The 14,147-nt window shown below is 43.9% G+C and overlaps 1 protein-coding gene across 1 annotated transcript in view; it reads left to right on the top strand.

The window, feature by feature from the left end:
• The window catches only part of JAZF1 (JAZF zinc finger 1), a 155,311-nt gene extending 142,575 nt beyond the window's left edge, over positions 1 to 12,736 (top strand). The window contains exons 4-5 of the mRNA XM_007466123.1: positions 4,536 to 4,705; positions 10,331 to 12,736. Coding sequence (XP_007466185.1) covers positions 4,536 to 4,705; positions 10,331 to 10,507 — 347 coding nt within the window. The 3' untranslated portion in view covers positions 10,508 to 12,736. The remainder of the gene's footprint in view (positions 1 to 4,535; positions 4,706 to 10,330) is intronic.
• Positions 12,737 to 14,147: the final 1,411 nt, after the last annotated feature.

The raw sequence follows: 14,147 nt of genomic DNA, 5'->3' as shown, positions 1-14,147 counted from the left end.
TTCCCTACGAGAATCCCCAGTCAGTAGCCCTGGAGAAAGGGAGCGCACCCGGATAGACTGCGGAGCAGTCCTTCTAGTTGCAAAATTCCGACTCACCGACTCAATGTTCCCCAACCCTGCTTGCTAGGAGGACACCTGCCAGCCTGTCCCCAGACACCTGTTCTGGGCCCCAGGGGGGTAAATTTCTTCTTGTGACTCCCATGCTTTCCTCCCACCTCCCTGCCCCAGTTACTTACAACTACAGGTAGGGTGTTTGGGGGTCTTTCTCCTCTTTTACACAGAGGAAATACTTCTTATAATTTTTTTCTTCAGAAACTGATGTGGCGATTAACATTTTATGGATTCTGGGTGATGGGCGCTCAGAACTAGAAGCTTGAATTGATTCCGCGTCCTCCCTCTGTCTGGTGGCTGGAGCCCAGCACCCGCTCTGATAGGCTGACAGGGTGGGGCTCACACGGGGCCTCAGAGATCACCCATTAACTCAAGATCAGGGTGAATGAATGAGTGTATCCATTCCTTAACACCCCATACCTCTCCCCTGGAACAATCCAAAGGCTCATCATATCTGATAGCCTCAAAGCTGGCTGTGATGAGGCCCGTTTGACCCCTCCAGCTGGCCTGGAGGGCAGTGGGCTCCAAAGTGGGTGCACAAGACAATCTATGAGGTGGAGGAAGGAGATATGAAATCTTTACACTTACTAAGGAAAATATTTCTCATATTAATATATATATTTATTAAACTATTTCATCCTCATCCTTTTATTTGCATATCTGTTTTATATAGTGATATGTTAGTACATGTATGTCATTTATAAACAGTATATTCACACACGCTCCCCCTCAGGAAGGCAGTGCCCACGGTTTCTTATTGACCGGGATGTAGGAGAGGATCGAAAAGCTGGGAGACGCCTGCTAGGAGAGTCAGCCTCGCTCCATCCTGCTTTCCCTAAATGGGGGGCAGGGGGCGGAGTTCTCTAGCAGAGGGCTGGCAAGCGCTGCAGATCCCTTCGTTCAGAAGTTAGTTTTGAGATGGCAGGTGAAGCCGAGATTGAAAATGAACCAGGTTGGGGTTGACTTTTCTCCTTCGAAAGGCATGAGGACATGAATAAAACAAAGCAGAGAGGGTTGGCCCACATGTTTCTGAACTAAAGCCGTAACTCCTTTCAGGTTAGCATTTCCTAGGGTTCAAAGATGTGTGAAAAGAGAGGAAGAGCAGCAGGTTTCGGGGCCTCGGATGTTTGCTTCAGGGCACCGCAGGCCCTGCTGGCAAGGTTTCCAGACACGCGCACCGAGTGGATCCAGCGTCTGAGCTCGTGTGGCTTTCTGGGACAACAGCAACCCCTGTACCTGCAGGATGCCCTCTGGCTGCAGGACCCGCCTCACAGCTGGCGACATTTCTCCTGTTTGATGACAGGGTAGCACTTGGGGTACAGGAACACAAGCAACAGTAGACCTCCCCACTCCTGTTTTTAAAACGTGAGCACGCTCAAGTGAAAGCAAGGGAACAGTGGATGAAGTAAACTGCTCACGTGACCTTTTGCCTATTTATTTACCAAATGCTTCTTTAATGCTTACCTTGTATCATTGTTCTAAATACTTTTAAAAACAGGAACCCAGTTGCTCTTCACAGCAACCTTAAGAGGTAGTAGTATTATCAGCCCATTTTACAGATGAGGACTCTAAAACTCAGAGTGGTAACATCACTTGCCTGGGGTCACACAGTTTGTCGGTGGCAGCACCAGGGCTCACACGGGCTCCCAGCCTGGGCTCCCAGCTTGGCCGCTGTAGATGCATCTGCACGAACAGTCCTCAGCCAGCACAGCACCTCTCTTGTTATGGAATCCCTCTTGTATTTTTTCTGTTGGAGATGCCCAGACCTATCAGAATTATCTTATTTTTTGTTTGGTTTCGCAACAGGCCTTTCTAAAAATAGTATTATTTTACATGTAGTATTATAAATAATATTATTACAAAAAATAGTATTATACTGTCTTCTGTTTTTTTGAGCACTTACTATGTGCAGGTCCTCCTGTGCCAGGTGCTTTATAAACATTAATTCTAATCCTTAAACTGTAAGGAAGAGATTTTTTTCTCTCCCATTTCACAGAAGAGAAAGTAGAGGCCAAGTAGGTTGGTCACTTAGCTGACAATGTCTAGCCAAGGCATGAACCCAGGGTTGGGCCTTGCTCGGCTTTATTATAGGACAGAACTAAGAAACAGATCCTTCTCGACCCCCATCCAGGAGAGATAGTTTCACAAAGCACCCGAAGGACCTTGTGGTGTGCCGATGCCGAGGATGTGTGTATGTGGGGCCCAGTTGTGTATGCCTGTTGTCCCCGTGCTGGCTTTCACTCGCAAAGGCATCCTGACACGGACAGTAGATCATGCGGTCCTCCTACCTGCCCCACTTGGGACTGGATGCTGCATGGTTTCCAGGCGAGTGTGTCCACAGCATTAACCCCCCAGACCTGGCCCCTTTTGATCCTGAAGAGTTTTGAAGTTTTATCTTCTGCTGGGCTTCATTAAGCCCTCGGTTGTAAACGTTGTAAACGTTGTGCGATTCTTGGTATTCAGGTTAACAAATTAGCTCAATTAAATGGGTAAATTAGTCATTCTCATTTTCTCAAGTCCTGGTGGAAGAGCTTTGCGAAATAGTATTTATAGTTTTCTAACAAGCAATTTAAAGGACACCAGCATGTGACATTTGTTTAAGAGTAAAACGTCCTAAACAGTGCCCTACTTAGAAACAGGTTTCCAGATTTGCTCATGGACCGAGGGACGCGGCAGAGCAGGTACCCCTGTGCTGTGTCCTACGAGCGCTTCGCAGCTGGGTCTCTTGTCTCTGGGGGCTCCAGCCAAGCGCAGCGGGGCTTACTGAAACCCACACTGAATTCCAGAGCCTCATTTTTGTCAAATTGTTTTATTCCGTACCGCCTGAGTTTCTAAACAGGCTTCAAAGCAGGCTGCTTTGAATTCTGAGTGGTAGATGGTGGAGGCCTAGCGACATGGAGGTTGAGGGACACACCCCACCCCACCCCCAGAGAGCTTCCGGCACTGGAGGCCGGGAGGCAACGTGGGAAAAGGTAACTCCCTTAACTAGCTAATTGAGGATGTATCAGCTCTTGAGCCTCACAGGGCTCATTTCCTCTCGTGTAGGAAAGTGACACGCCACCTCACAGGGTCACCAGAGGATTAAATGAACTGATGCAGCCAGTGTGCCTGAACCATACGAGGCACTCGTTCACCTTGAGGTCCCTTCCTTCCTTCCTGGATCCTTTTAAGTGTTCGCCTCAGATGCTGGCGTCCTTGTTCCTGGCTCAACTGGCTCTTCAAACAATCTTATTAATGCCTATAAAAATGAAACCCAATAAAAATGCCAGTATCTGGTGTTGAAATAATTGATGTAGCAGGGGGAGCCCCATGGAGCACCCAGGCAGGCCCCGGGTGCAATTTAGCCTCACACCTGGGGGATGAATTTCACAACTGTAATTGCTACCATATAATTCTTATTGATGTTGTGCTGTAATTCCTATTTATTCCACGGGGCTTGTAAATGCATTAGGACTTGTCAACATATTATTTTACACTGTTTGTGATCTGTAGAATTATGTCCTTCAGGGTTATATTGTGCAAAAGCTCCAAATAAATGGCTGTGGACCTCGTTAAAAAAAAGAGCAAAGAGGGGCTGCTTGTTGAAGTGGTTCTCCATCCCTGCCGTCCTGGGCAGAAGTCAGCACAGCAGGTTTTTAATTCAGTTCTGAGCAGAGCTCTTAACCAGGATACAAGGGAATCCCCTTGTCTGTCTGAGCTGTCTGCTGCAATGGCTCAGCCCTCCCGCCCAGGGAGGGTTTTGTGTAGCTGAAAGGCAGGTGCTATTCCCTGAGGACAGGTGCGGTAGGGAATCGTTTGGTCTTCCTGGAGCTGGACCTGCATTCTGATGATGATGATGACATTGTGCCCTCAGAGCTCTGGGCATTTCTGTCCCCCCTGCTCCATAGCTTAGGGTAAAACCCTTTTAGTTCTAAATTTCTTCATAGTCTTCCCAGCTCAGCTTATAAAGAAAAAGATCTGAAATTAATTCCCACCGAAGTGTAAATACCTAGTAAGTGTAAAATGTAACCCCCTCCTACAGATTTTTGTATTTACCATGCCAATAAAGCATAAAACTAAGGGGACAGAATTCTGTCCATTGTAATGTCAGGCATACTGTGTGTGTGTGCGTGTTGGGGCAGGGGTGTGTCTGTCGTAGTTGGTTATTTTTGGTTTTAGCCTTCCCAGCACCTTTGCAGTCAATCACCTTTGCCGCAGAATACTGAGTCCAAGCTCTTGCACAGCTCATTCCTCGCCATGAATAGCTGGGAAGCCCTTTCCCTGGTCTCTCCCGTGGGAAAGCAGATATGTTGCCCCCAGGACTGTCCCGGGGACTAGATGCACTTGCGGCCCCTTGGCGCCTGGACGCTCTCTCCCAGGGCAGCAGGAGCCGCCACTGTGCTGGGCGTCCTGACAGCCCTTGTGTTTCTCCTCTGGCCCCACAGGCAGCGAGTACGACGAGGAGGAGGTGGATTACGAGGAGTCGGACAGCGACGAGTCCTGGACCACAGAGAGCGCCATCAGCTCCGAGGCCATCCTCAGCTCCATGTGCATGAACGGCGGCGAGGAGAAGCCCTTCGCCTGCCCGGTTCCCGGCTGTAAGAAGAGGTACAAGGTAAGAGAAGTGCCACCTCGCTTGGCGTAACTGCAAGGAGAATGGCCGGTCCCATGTCAGTAGAGTCTGAGGAGAGGTGCTTCCCTCTTCTGCGCTGATCGGCTGTGTGGCCCCCTGGAAAGCCGGGCCTGGGCCCAGGCTGCCCTCAGGTCAGTGCTGTCCCTGGTTTCTGGCCGTTGGGTGTGTTTTCCCCTTCACTGACCTGTGTGGGAGCGGTACGTCAAAAGAGAGTTTTTTGGTGGGAGAATCATGTCTTTGATATTCTTCAGATTCATGTCAGACCAGTCAGAATATCAAATGCGTCACCTGTTTATTTGCCGAACACCTTCCGCAGTGATCGGCTCTGCAGACGGTTCACAGAGCCCTTTTGAAAAACGCTGCAGGGTATTTACTTCCAGCTGAGGAAGCCCTTGCTTGAAAGGAGTTCAGGAGAAAAGGGGCTTTGGTATTTTTCTCACCAAACCTGCCCGCTCTAGCTTCGATGAACTCTCTGTAGGCGGCGCAGAGCCTGTGTCTCTCGGGCCTGCCTCTGGGTGTCAGGGCAGCTGGGGGCGCCAAATTCTCTACTAAGAAGACTCAAAGGGACAGAACAGTGAGAACACCCACAGCACTCAAGTGTGGGTCCGGAGGGCATGTCGAAAAACAAAGTTGCAAACTTTCCCATGAGGTGTTAGCAGCTCTTTAAAATCCAACTGTGAGATAGAAATGTAAAAAATCAAAAACATACCTGGTGCATTTGACGAGATGCTACTTTCCCCAGCAGATTGACTGTTCTTAAAAGAAAGGCTTGAAAAATGTGTGGCAGCACAAGCATTTCCCGTATTGCTCGTTCTTCAGTATGTCTCTGAACACTAAAAATATCTATTTCAATACTTTTTATACCTGCTTCTGATATAAAAGCACAAAACCCAAATGTATCACAGGTAAGTTGCCCAAGATTTCACCTGTCTGGGTATCCCAGGTGCACATGTACATTCCTCTGGATCAGAAGGCGGCGTGGAAGTGGGCGCAGGGGTGAGAAAGCAACAAAATTGTTATCTCAGGAGCCCAGGGGATCGTTTGATAAGCTAGTTTGTCCAGAGGACAGCTCTGCTTGCAGAAAGAGATTTTTCCCTTCTTTCTTTCTTTCAAAGTGTTGAAAGCTGGACAGGGATGCTGTCCTTGTACCCTGCCTGCCTCCAGATGCGCCTTCTCTCCATGCTTCACGAGAGCTGGTCCTCTGTGCTCTGCCGTCTTGCTGCCTTCTCTCAAGGGTCCAAACACTGTCTAAAGGATGTCTTGCACATCAGCGATGTTAAAATAGAAAGTAACGACCCAGATTGTAGCTGACCGAAAAAACCCCAAAAAGCTGGTGTGTGTGTGTGGGAGGGGGGGGGATATAAGCTACACCCTTTATGATGAGGCCTTCTCTCTTTCCCACCTCTCTTTCATTCCTTTTTTACATCCTTTTCCCCTGGTCATTTTTATTTTCTTGTCATTATTATTTGGCTTCTATTTTTCTTGAGTTTCCAGCAGTTTCCTCTCCTGCAGTTTGTCTGTGTCAAGGTTGGTGGGGCCTTTGCGGAGTGTTGTTTCTCCATCTGAGGCCAAAAGAAAATTGCGTGAACCTTGGGCTGCGGAGGCTGCCTGCTTCAGTACCACTAACTGGCGAATGACATGGGTGGCAATTAGTGGTCCTGCTTTCCGTGAGGGAAGTGTGTTTCCTTTTCTGGGCCAGAGTGCCACGTAACGGTGCACATGGGACAGGAACAAAAGCATAACTGCTTCTCCTGACCAAGTGCTTGACATACGAGTGTGATCATATTCCCTAAAGTTTTAGTCTAACTCCTTCTGCTTGGAAGTTACTGGCCGCAGTGTGTACCAGGTGTTCTCTGGTATAATTATTTCATCTTATTTACTGCGTGATGGTTGGAGTGGGTGTTGGTGAGTGGAGGGCGTAATGAACTTGGTGTGCTGTGGTCAGGCAGAATCCACAACTGCTGCCATCTTGTTCATTCCCAGGGCTGACTTCACATGTGTCTCATTCCCTGCCCCCCGTCGGCAGGGAGTCTCTCAACCATGAGTCTCTTGGGCACTGACTGAGGATCAGCTCTTCTCACCATTTCATTGGCATTTGCAGAACTGGGAGAAGATGAGCATCTAACTCCCCAGACTTCATACAGAGTAGGGCAAGGGAGCAGGGCCCAGCAGTACAGCTAGGTCTCTGAGTTGTTTCCCATGTTATTCTGCCCAGAATGCCCCCTTCCCCTCGGCTCTCCTTCAGTACCTCTCATTTTCTTTCTTTTTCTAATTAATTAATTACCTATTTTTTGGTTTATTCTTGGCTGCGTTGGGTCTTCGTTGCTGTGCACAGGCTTTCTCTAGTTGCAGCGAGCGGAGGATACTCTCCATTGCGGTGTGTGGGCTTCGCATTGCGGTGGCTTCTCTTGTTGCGGAGCACGGGCTCTAGGTGCGCAGGCTTCAGTAGTTGTGGCACGCGGGGCTCAGTAGTTGTGGCGCACGGGCTTAGTTGCTCCGCGGCATGTGGGATCTTCCCGGACCAGGGCTTGAACCCGTGTCCCCTGCGTTGGCAGGTGGATTCTTAACCACTATCCCAACCAGGAAAGTCCTGAATGTCAGTTTTATTTAAAACCTGAGTACTGAATAAGACAGTAGTTATCAAGTTCTCAGCATGAGGAAAAGTTCTCACTGTAGTGACCTTCCTTGCCCTATTGGAGCTTAATTCCCTTTCCCCTTTCAGAGACCAGAGGATTTAATAAGTACTTCATTTTCAAGTTGCCTGACATTATTTATTTTTGTTATTAATATTTTTGAAAGACCAAACTCATTTCAGGGTCTCTGCAATTCGGAGTTTCAGTGAAGCTTTTTAAGCTCCTCAAGTCTTAGAAAGTGAAGTTTCCATTGCTGTCTGTGAATGAACAGATGGGGGAAATCTTACGTCTGATTAGAGCTTGTACTAACATTTGTGATAAGCTGTCCCATGACACTTGTGGACATTTTAAATCACAGCAACCAAGAGAAAGAGATGGTAAGGTAGTTTATTGTAGGCTCTTTGGCCAACCCTGGAAATGCCATGTGTTTCCACACATGCAACTGGCTTCTTAATTTTTCCAGAGTAATAAAGCTGACATGTGTGTCAGTCCCACAGCCACGCACAACACAGTGTTGACATTCCAGCTGGGAACTGACCACGGAACCTGTTGGAATCAACTCAACCCTGGGCGTGTCCTTCCCCTGGTGAACTCCAGATCTGGTTTCATGTTGGAGTGGCTTCTGGGGGCTTTGGCAATTTCTGGTTTCAAACCTTCCCTCACCTAATTAGTTATTTTAAAAAAAAACAACAAAAAACTCGGGCCTGGATGGAATATCTAAGACCTGGTCCTGTTGGAGTTGCCCTATGCCTTTTTGTTTGTTGTTCACATGTTTATTATTTTTGGTTTCCTCTCTTTTCTGACAAGGCGTGAGTGGTACTGGGGCACAGGGGTAGCTGGATTTATAATGATCCATGTTGCAAGAAGTTCCCTGTGAAAGCGAGGACATGAAATGTTTTAGTAACGCTTCATCCACAGGAATGTTTTAGTAACCCTTCAGTCACTGAGGTACTCAGTGAGTATCTGTTGAGCTAATAAATGGAATATTATTAAGCAGGCAGATGCAAATTATTAAGCATTTGTGAGTCAGGAGACTTCCCACCATAGTGTTACTATTAGAAAGTTGACAGTCTTTTTCTAATGATCGTAAAAGTTATTTCCTCCCCATCTCCCTCCCTCCCATAGCTTAAAACAATGCTTATCTTTGTTGCCTGACTCCAGCTAGGTGGCTCTCACCTGGGTCTCTCATGCCACTGCAGTAGGGTACCTACCAGCTGGGGCTAGATACACAGGTTGGCTTCTTTACCCATGTGCCTGGGCCCCTGGTGGGATGGTTGGAGCAGCAAAGGGCTGGCAGGGCCTATCTACCCATCTGTTAATGGGTCGGATTCTGCACCATCACTGCCTTCCCCACATCCCAGCGCAGCAATCTCCTACTCCCCAGCATGCCTCTAGAAGACCAGTGAAGTGCCTCGTTGCCCTGCATGCGGGGATTAATGCAGGGATGACAAGGGCTGAAGGCGCAGAAGGCCAACAGCTGGACATTCAGGGAAGAAGTCGTGTCTGTCCTTGTGGTTCAACTCACTGGACAGCCCTCAGACTCAAAGCATAGACAACTGGTTGCTACTTGTCACCCCCGGGTTCAACAAAGTCGAGGATTCTCTTCCATAGGACTTTTGAAAAGTATTAATGTGCACTGTGAATCTCCAATAGGGAAATATAAATAGTAATAACCACTGAACATTTTGTTTCATGGCAACTCTCAATTTCTTCCAGAATGAGGCATGCTCTAACAAATTCATTCATTCACAGGTACTAGTGGAGCAGCTACTATGTGCCAGGCACTGTGCTAGATGCTCATGAAACAACTGCAGTTCTTATTCTTTGGGAGCTCGATAAGGGCATCCTATGAAGTAGAAGATGGCTACGTTGGAAGCCTTTCGTTGGGCACAGGACTGGCCTCAGTGGGCCTAGATTCAGATAATACTTTAGAAAACAGTCCACTCTTCTGGTGATCTGTACTCAACAGCTTCCTCCTATCTTCTCTTTTCCCTTACTCCTCAGTCTGACAGTAGCTGACTTGGAAATTAAGACCTGTGCTCTAGCATCACTTCTGCCATTTATTCTTACTTAAGTCTTCCATCAGTTTACTCAATGTCCTGAGCCTGTTTACTCACCATGTTAACTGGGATAAGCAAAACTAACTTGGTTGAATCTGTAGAGTGATTCTAGGCATGACGTCTTAAATAGAATATGCAAGCGAGCTAGCAAAACCAATTCACAGAAATCCAGAAAGCATTTTGTTATTTCATGTTATCATTTCGGATTTGTAGGCCAATTTGAAGTTTGGAACTTTTCTGTCGCTGAGACTTTAATAACCTAACACTTTTAAAGTTCACTGTACGTTTGGAATAGTACATAAATAAAAGTAGGGCCTTGTCTGCCCGTAGGTGCTTATTTAACACACACAACAGTGCTGGGGCAAGATTTGGGCACAGATACTGGCTTAATGCAGAGTAGAAAATGGACCAAAAGTCCCTACATAAGGTAGGGATTATCATGGTTGGCCGGGAGCAAGACATATGCTGAGTTTCCAAATGAAGAATTTATACACGTCTTGAACTTCATTACCCTAACCTATGTTTTCTTTCTTTAGATTTTTTCGGAGCCATCTTGAGGATATTTGTATGTAATTGTTCATCGTTAACATTCTTCAGAGTAGAAACAAGATTCAGAGGGAGCTGTGCCTCTTTATATAGTCTGGGTCTTAAATACGTATTTTATGTAAAAGTCAGAAGTCGGTACTTTCAGAGTAACTGAGGTGTATTTGAAATTGCCATGGGTGAGCTGTGTGCATGACCCAGTCTGCACCGCCCACGATTAACACACAACTGCGAGTTCGCGAAAAAGCCTGTTCTGTCTACAGCTGCCATCCAGGAGCTGTCCAGTTGCAGTCAGACCTGCACTGAGGTTTCCCCCCCATCTGACACTGTGTGACTCCGTCTAATAGGTGACATTTTTGTCCTCTCCACAGAATGTGAATGGCATAAAGTACCATGCTAAGAATGGCCACAGAACACAGATTCGTGTCCGCAAACCGTTCAAGTGTCGTTGTGGTAAGAGTTACAAGACAGCTCAGGGCCTGCGGCACCACACAATCAATTTCCATCCCCCGGTGTCGGCCGACATTATCAGGAAGATGCAGCAGTAACATGCTGGTCCTAACTGTGCCAAGAAATCCTCACCAGCAGTTGCTGATTTTGAAAACAAACAGCCACCTTTTTTCAGGGGAAGCATTCAGCAACCCTTTAAAGAATAAAATGCATGCTTTAAATTTTTTCTGTAATTTTGGAATGATGTATCTTTGTAGAGTTAATGATTTTGTACATTTGCACATGTAATCATCATACCCATTTTCATTACTTTGATATAAGGTGCTAAACAAAGCTCTAGGTTTTTCAGCACATTTCCCCCAAAAGAAGACAGAAATTGAGGGCATGTTGTGTATCGTTTAGCTGTGTTGCAGTGATATCAGTTGTGGGGGAGGAGGGGCTGGCACTGAGGGTTTTCCCCCCAAGATTATAATGTGATTGGTTGAAGTTTTTCAACACATCAACTCATTGTGTTCAAAACCAAAATAATACCTTCACTGTCAAACTGGTTACCATGCCTTACATAATGGAGTTAGTTAGTACCTGTGACTAGAAAGACTTTAGGTAACGGAAATATAAATAAGAAAGAATGTTTAACATAATATGCTAAAAATATTTTCATATTTAAATAACATGCATAAAAGGTGTGCTTTGTGTTTTATATTATCTTGCAAATCCTTTAGACCTTTAAAAAGCTGAAAATCTTGCCATGTGACTTACCAATCATTTTAGTGTTACAAATGGCATTTTTGTACAAAAAGTCTATTCAGTTCACTCATTAACACACATTCATTGAGTGCCTGCTAGGTGCAAGGGATTCAGTTTATGCCTATTGATGTCTGTGGACCAAGATACCAGTTTAGTGAAATGCTTTCCCCCGAAATCTTAGGAAACACTTTGAAATACTTAAGTGCAAATTTTGTGTGTGTGAAATTTAGTTCTATCTTCATCTTTAGGTGAAGTTTTAAAGCACTTTGTCGTTCTCTATTGCCAACAGATGTGATGTTTTATGTGTTGCCAGTTCTTGCAACCACTGCCCTAACAACCTGAGGGTTGCAGATAAGAATTAAAATGCCAAGCGCGTTTCAAAGAGGAGTATCTTGTTAAGACCCCTGTCGCCTCCTCATGCTCACTGTGTTTTCAGACTTTTTTTTAAAGGCACTTTTTCCATCACATTGTAGATGTCTGTATTCCCACTGGAAATGTCTGTTTAGCTTTGTTAAGACATTTTGCTGAAATATGAAATTGAGCCTTATTGACAGGTAAGTGCTTCTTGCAGCAGGTGGTCAGTGACTAATACGTAACCCATTCGAGTATAACCTACGTCTGGACCATTCCTAACGTTTTTTGTACCAACAGTACCATCATGCCTTGAGTGTTCATTTCTCCCAAGTGCTATTCCTTAAACATGAGTTTACCAATTGCCTAATAATTATGCAATAAAAATTGCTTTGAGATGGCTAACTGCCCACAAAACTGATGAAAATCAAACTCGAAATGCTTGTAAAATAACTTTCTTCCCGTGTTTCCATTTGTTGAAAGTCTTACAGATGGAAAGCAGGTGTTCCTCCCTCCTCAGTTTTTCAGACGTTTTGAAAGGAAGACAATTCTGTTAGCCAGATGGGTAAGCTTCTATTAATACACTCTTAAATTGTGAATCCCTCATAATGAGGGATTTAAAAGTTATTTTTAAAGACACTACCCGCTAAAAATGTCCTCAGATCTCTGAAGAGTAGTCTTGGTCCTGAATATACAGTGTTATCCTTTATGTTTTAAAGGGTGATACAGACATGAGAAGCCACTAGTTGGTGCATAAGAAGGCCCTACTTGGCTATTTCATATCTACCTAGAATTGACCAAAATTTTTTTAGGCCAGCAATTATTATTTAGCTTCGCTCCTTCTAGTGCAAGAAACTGTAGGCTGGATCAGTAAGTAGTTCAACAGCTAAACAGTCATAAAATAGTCATTGTGCATGTTAAATTTCTTTCAACTATAAAAATTTCCAGTTTCTATTTACTTATTCCTTGTGACAGTATTACTAAACAGGTAAGGATGGGAATATTTTGTTATACCGTGTATAGTGAATGTATTGTACTGTGTCTGTGAAAACTGTGCTTTAAATTATATTTTCATATGTTTTGTTCAGGACAGAGCACATTAAGTTTGAAAGCAACAGAGGTTTGTTTTAGAACTGAAGGCAACTTAATGAAACAAAATTGCTGTCAAGAAAAGCTGCTTATAAATGTAAATGAAATCACATTTAAAATAAACTGCCTCTGACCCAAAATAAACATGGCTCTTTATTTTCATTAGCATCCATTATAAAGACCAGTATCAAGTTTGCCACAGAAACGAATATATCCATTCAGTACCTTGTTCTAAGGCTGCCTTTTTTGGGTGGGGGCAGAATTCAGCTGACATGTAGATTTCATCAATGTTTTGCCTAGGTTAGTATGATGAACAATTTCATTTCACTGGTAGTAGCACTGTAATATTCAAAGGATACTTTTAGGTTAGTATAATTATAATTATTAACTGATGAAACAATGTTCATATCATTGAACATATTTTACCTGAATATATTCTGCTTAGCATATAACCTATCCAGAAGCTTAAAACATGGAGTCTTCATTACCGCTGCATCCCCGGTCTGCCATGTCCTGATATCTGACTGCCCAGTACTGTTTTGCCCTAGACTCAAACCTTGTAAAGGATTCCAACGATACATCAATTCTGCTCCTAGACACAAATACAAGTGAGATGGTGTATATGTGGTTCACATATAGTACCCCAAAATGCCACTACACTGAATATTAAGTTAACATCTTAGATAGCTAGTTTGCTTAAGACAAGCTTAAATATTTTGATAACCAGAAAAACAGCAAAATCAAAAAGTCAATACTTTAAATCCTTAACATTCATATTCTAAAAGGGGAAAGGACTGTAGTTCAGAAAAATTTTTTAATGACCCAGACCAAAAAGACATTCAAGATGCTAGATTTAATGAAAAACTATCACAAATAAATTTGACAATAAAATTACACACTTCTAAAAATGTGTCTACTTTAATGTTAATGAATACTATATACAGCAGAGTCATAATGAACACGATAGTTTGATTTGGGTTTATGCATTACATATTTTATCACTTACTGAGAACATATCTTCAAAGTTATACTCTTATCAAGAAAATGTGAAAAAAGACATACATTTTCTGTGATTTTATGCCACAACCATCACTGTTTAGTAGATCATTTAATATGAAACAATTACACTGACATATCTTGTTCCATTTCCCCATCAGATAGAAATACAACTTTAAGATGGCTTAAAAATAATCATTCAGGTATTCTAAAATTTTTTAGTCATAAAATTAGCAAAATATGCATTCTATTAATTCCTAAAGCAAATATTTCAAATATAAAAAGGATATTTGCTCTCTTGGAAGCATGTGATCTCATTCTACATGCAGCTCCCTTTCTAAAGAGGGTTAAAAAAAACATTTCATGGGCTAAATTATGAAGTTTCTGTATTCAAAAGAATAACTTTGCAAGACTTATGATAAATTCTTTGTATTACATAACTTTTAGTAGTCATGCTCAATCAACAAGGTCAACAGATGTGTAAATATTCTGCTAAATAACACACTATATATACCTATTTTTATATATTTTTATATAATTATATTTATTGATAAG

This window comes from Lipotes vexillifer, unplaced genomic scaffold, assembly GCF_000442215.2.
Source record: "Lipotes vexillifer unplaced genomic scaffold, Lipotes_vexillifer_v1.1 scaffold150, whole genome shotgun sequence".
In the NCBI taxonomy this organism is placed as follows: domain Eukaryota; kingdom Metazoa; phylum Chordata; class Mammalia; order Artiodactyla; family Lipotidae; genus Lipotes; species Lipotes vexillifer.
Note: the sequence above shows the minus strand (reverse complement) of the source record. Positions and strands in the feature narration are given on the sequence as shown.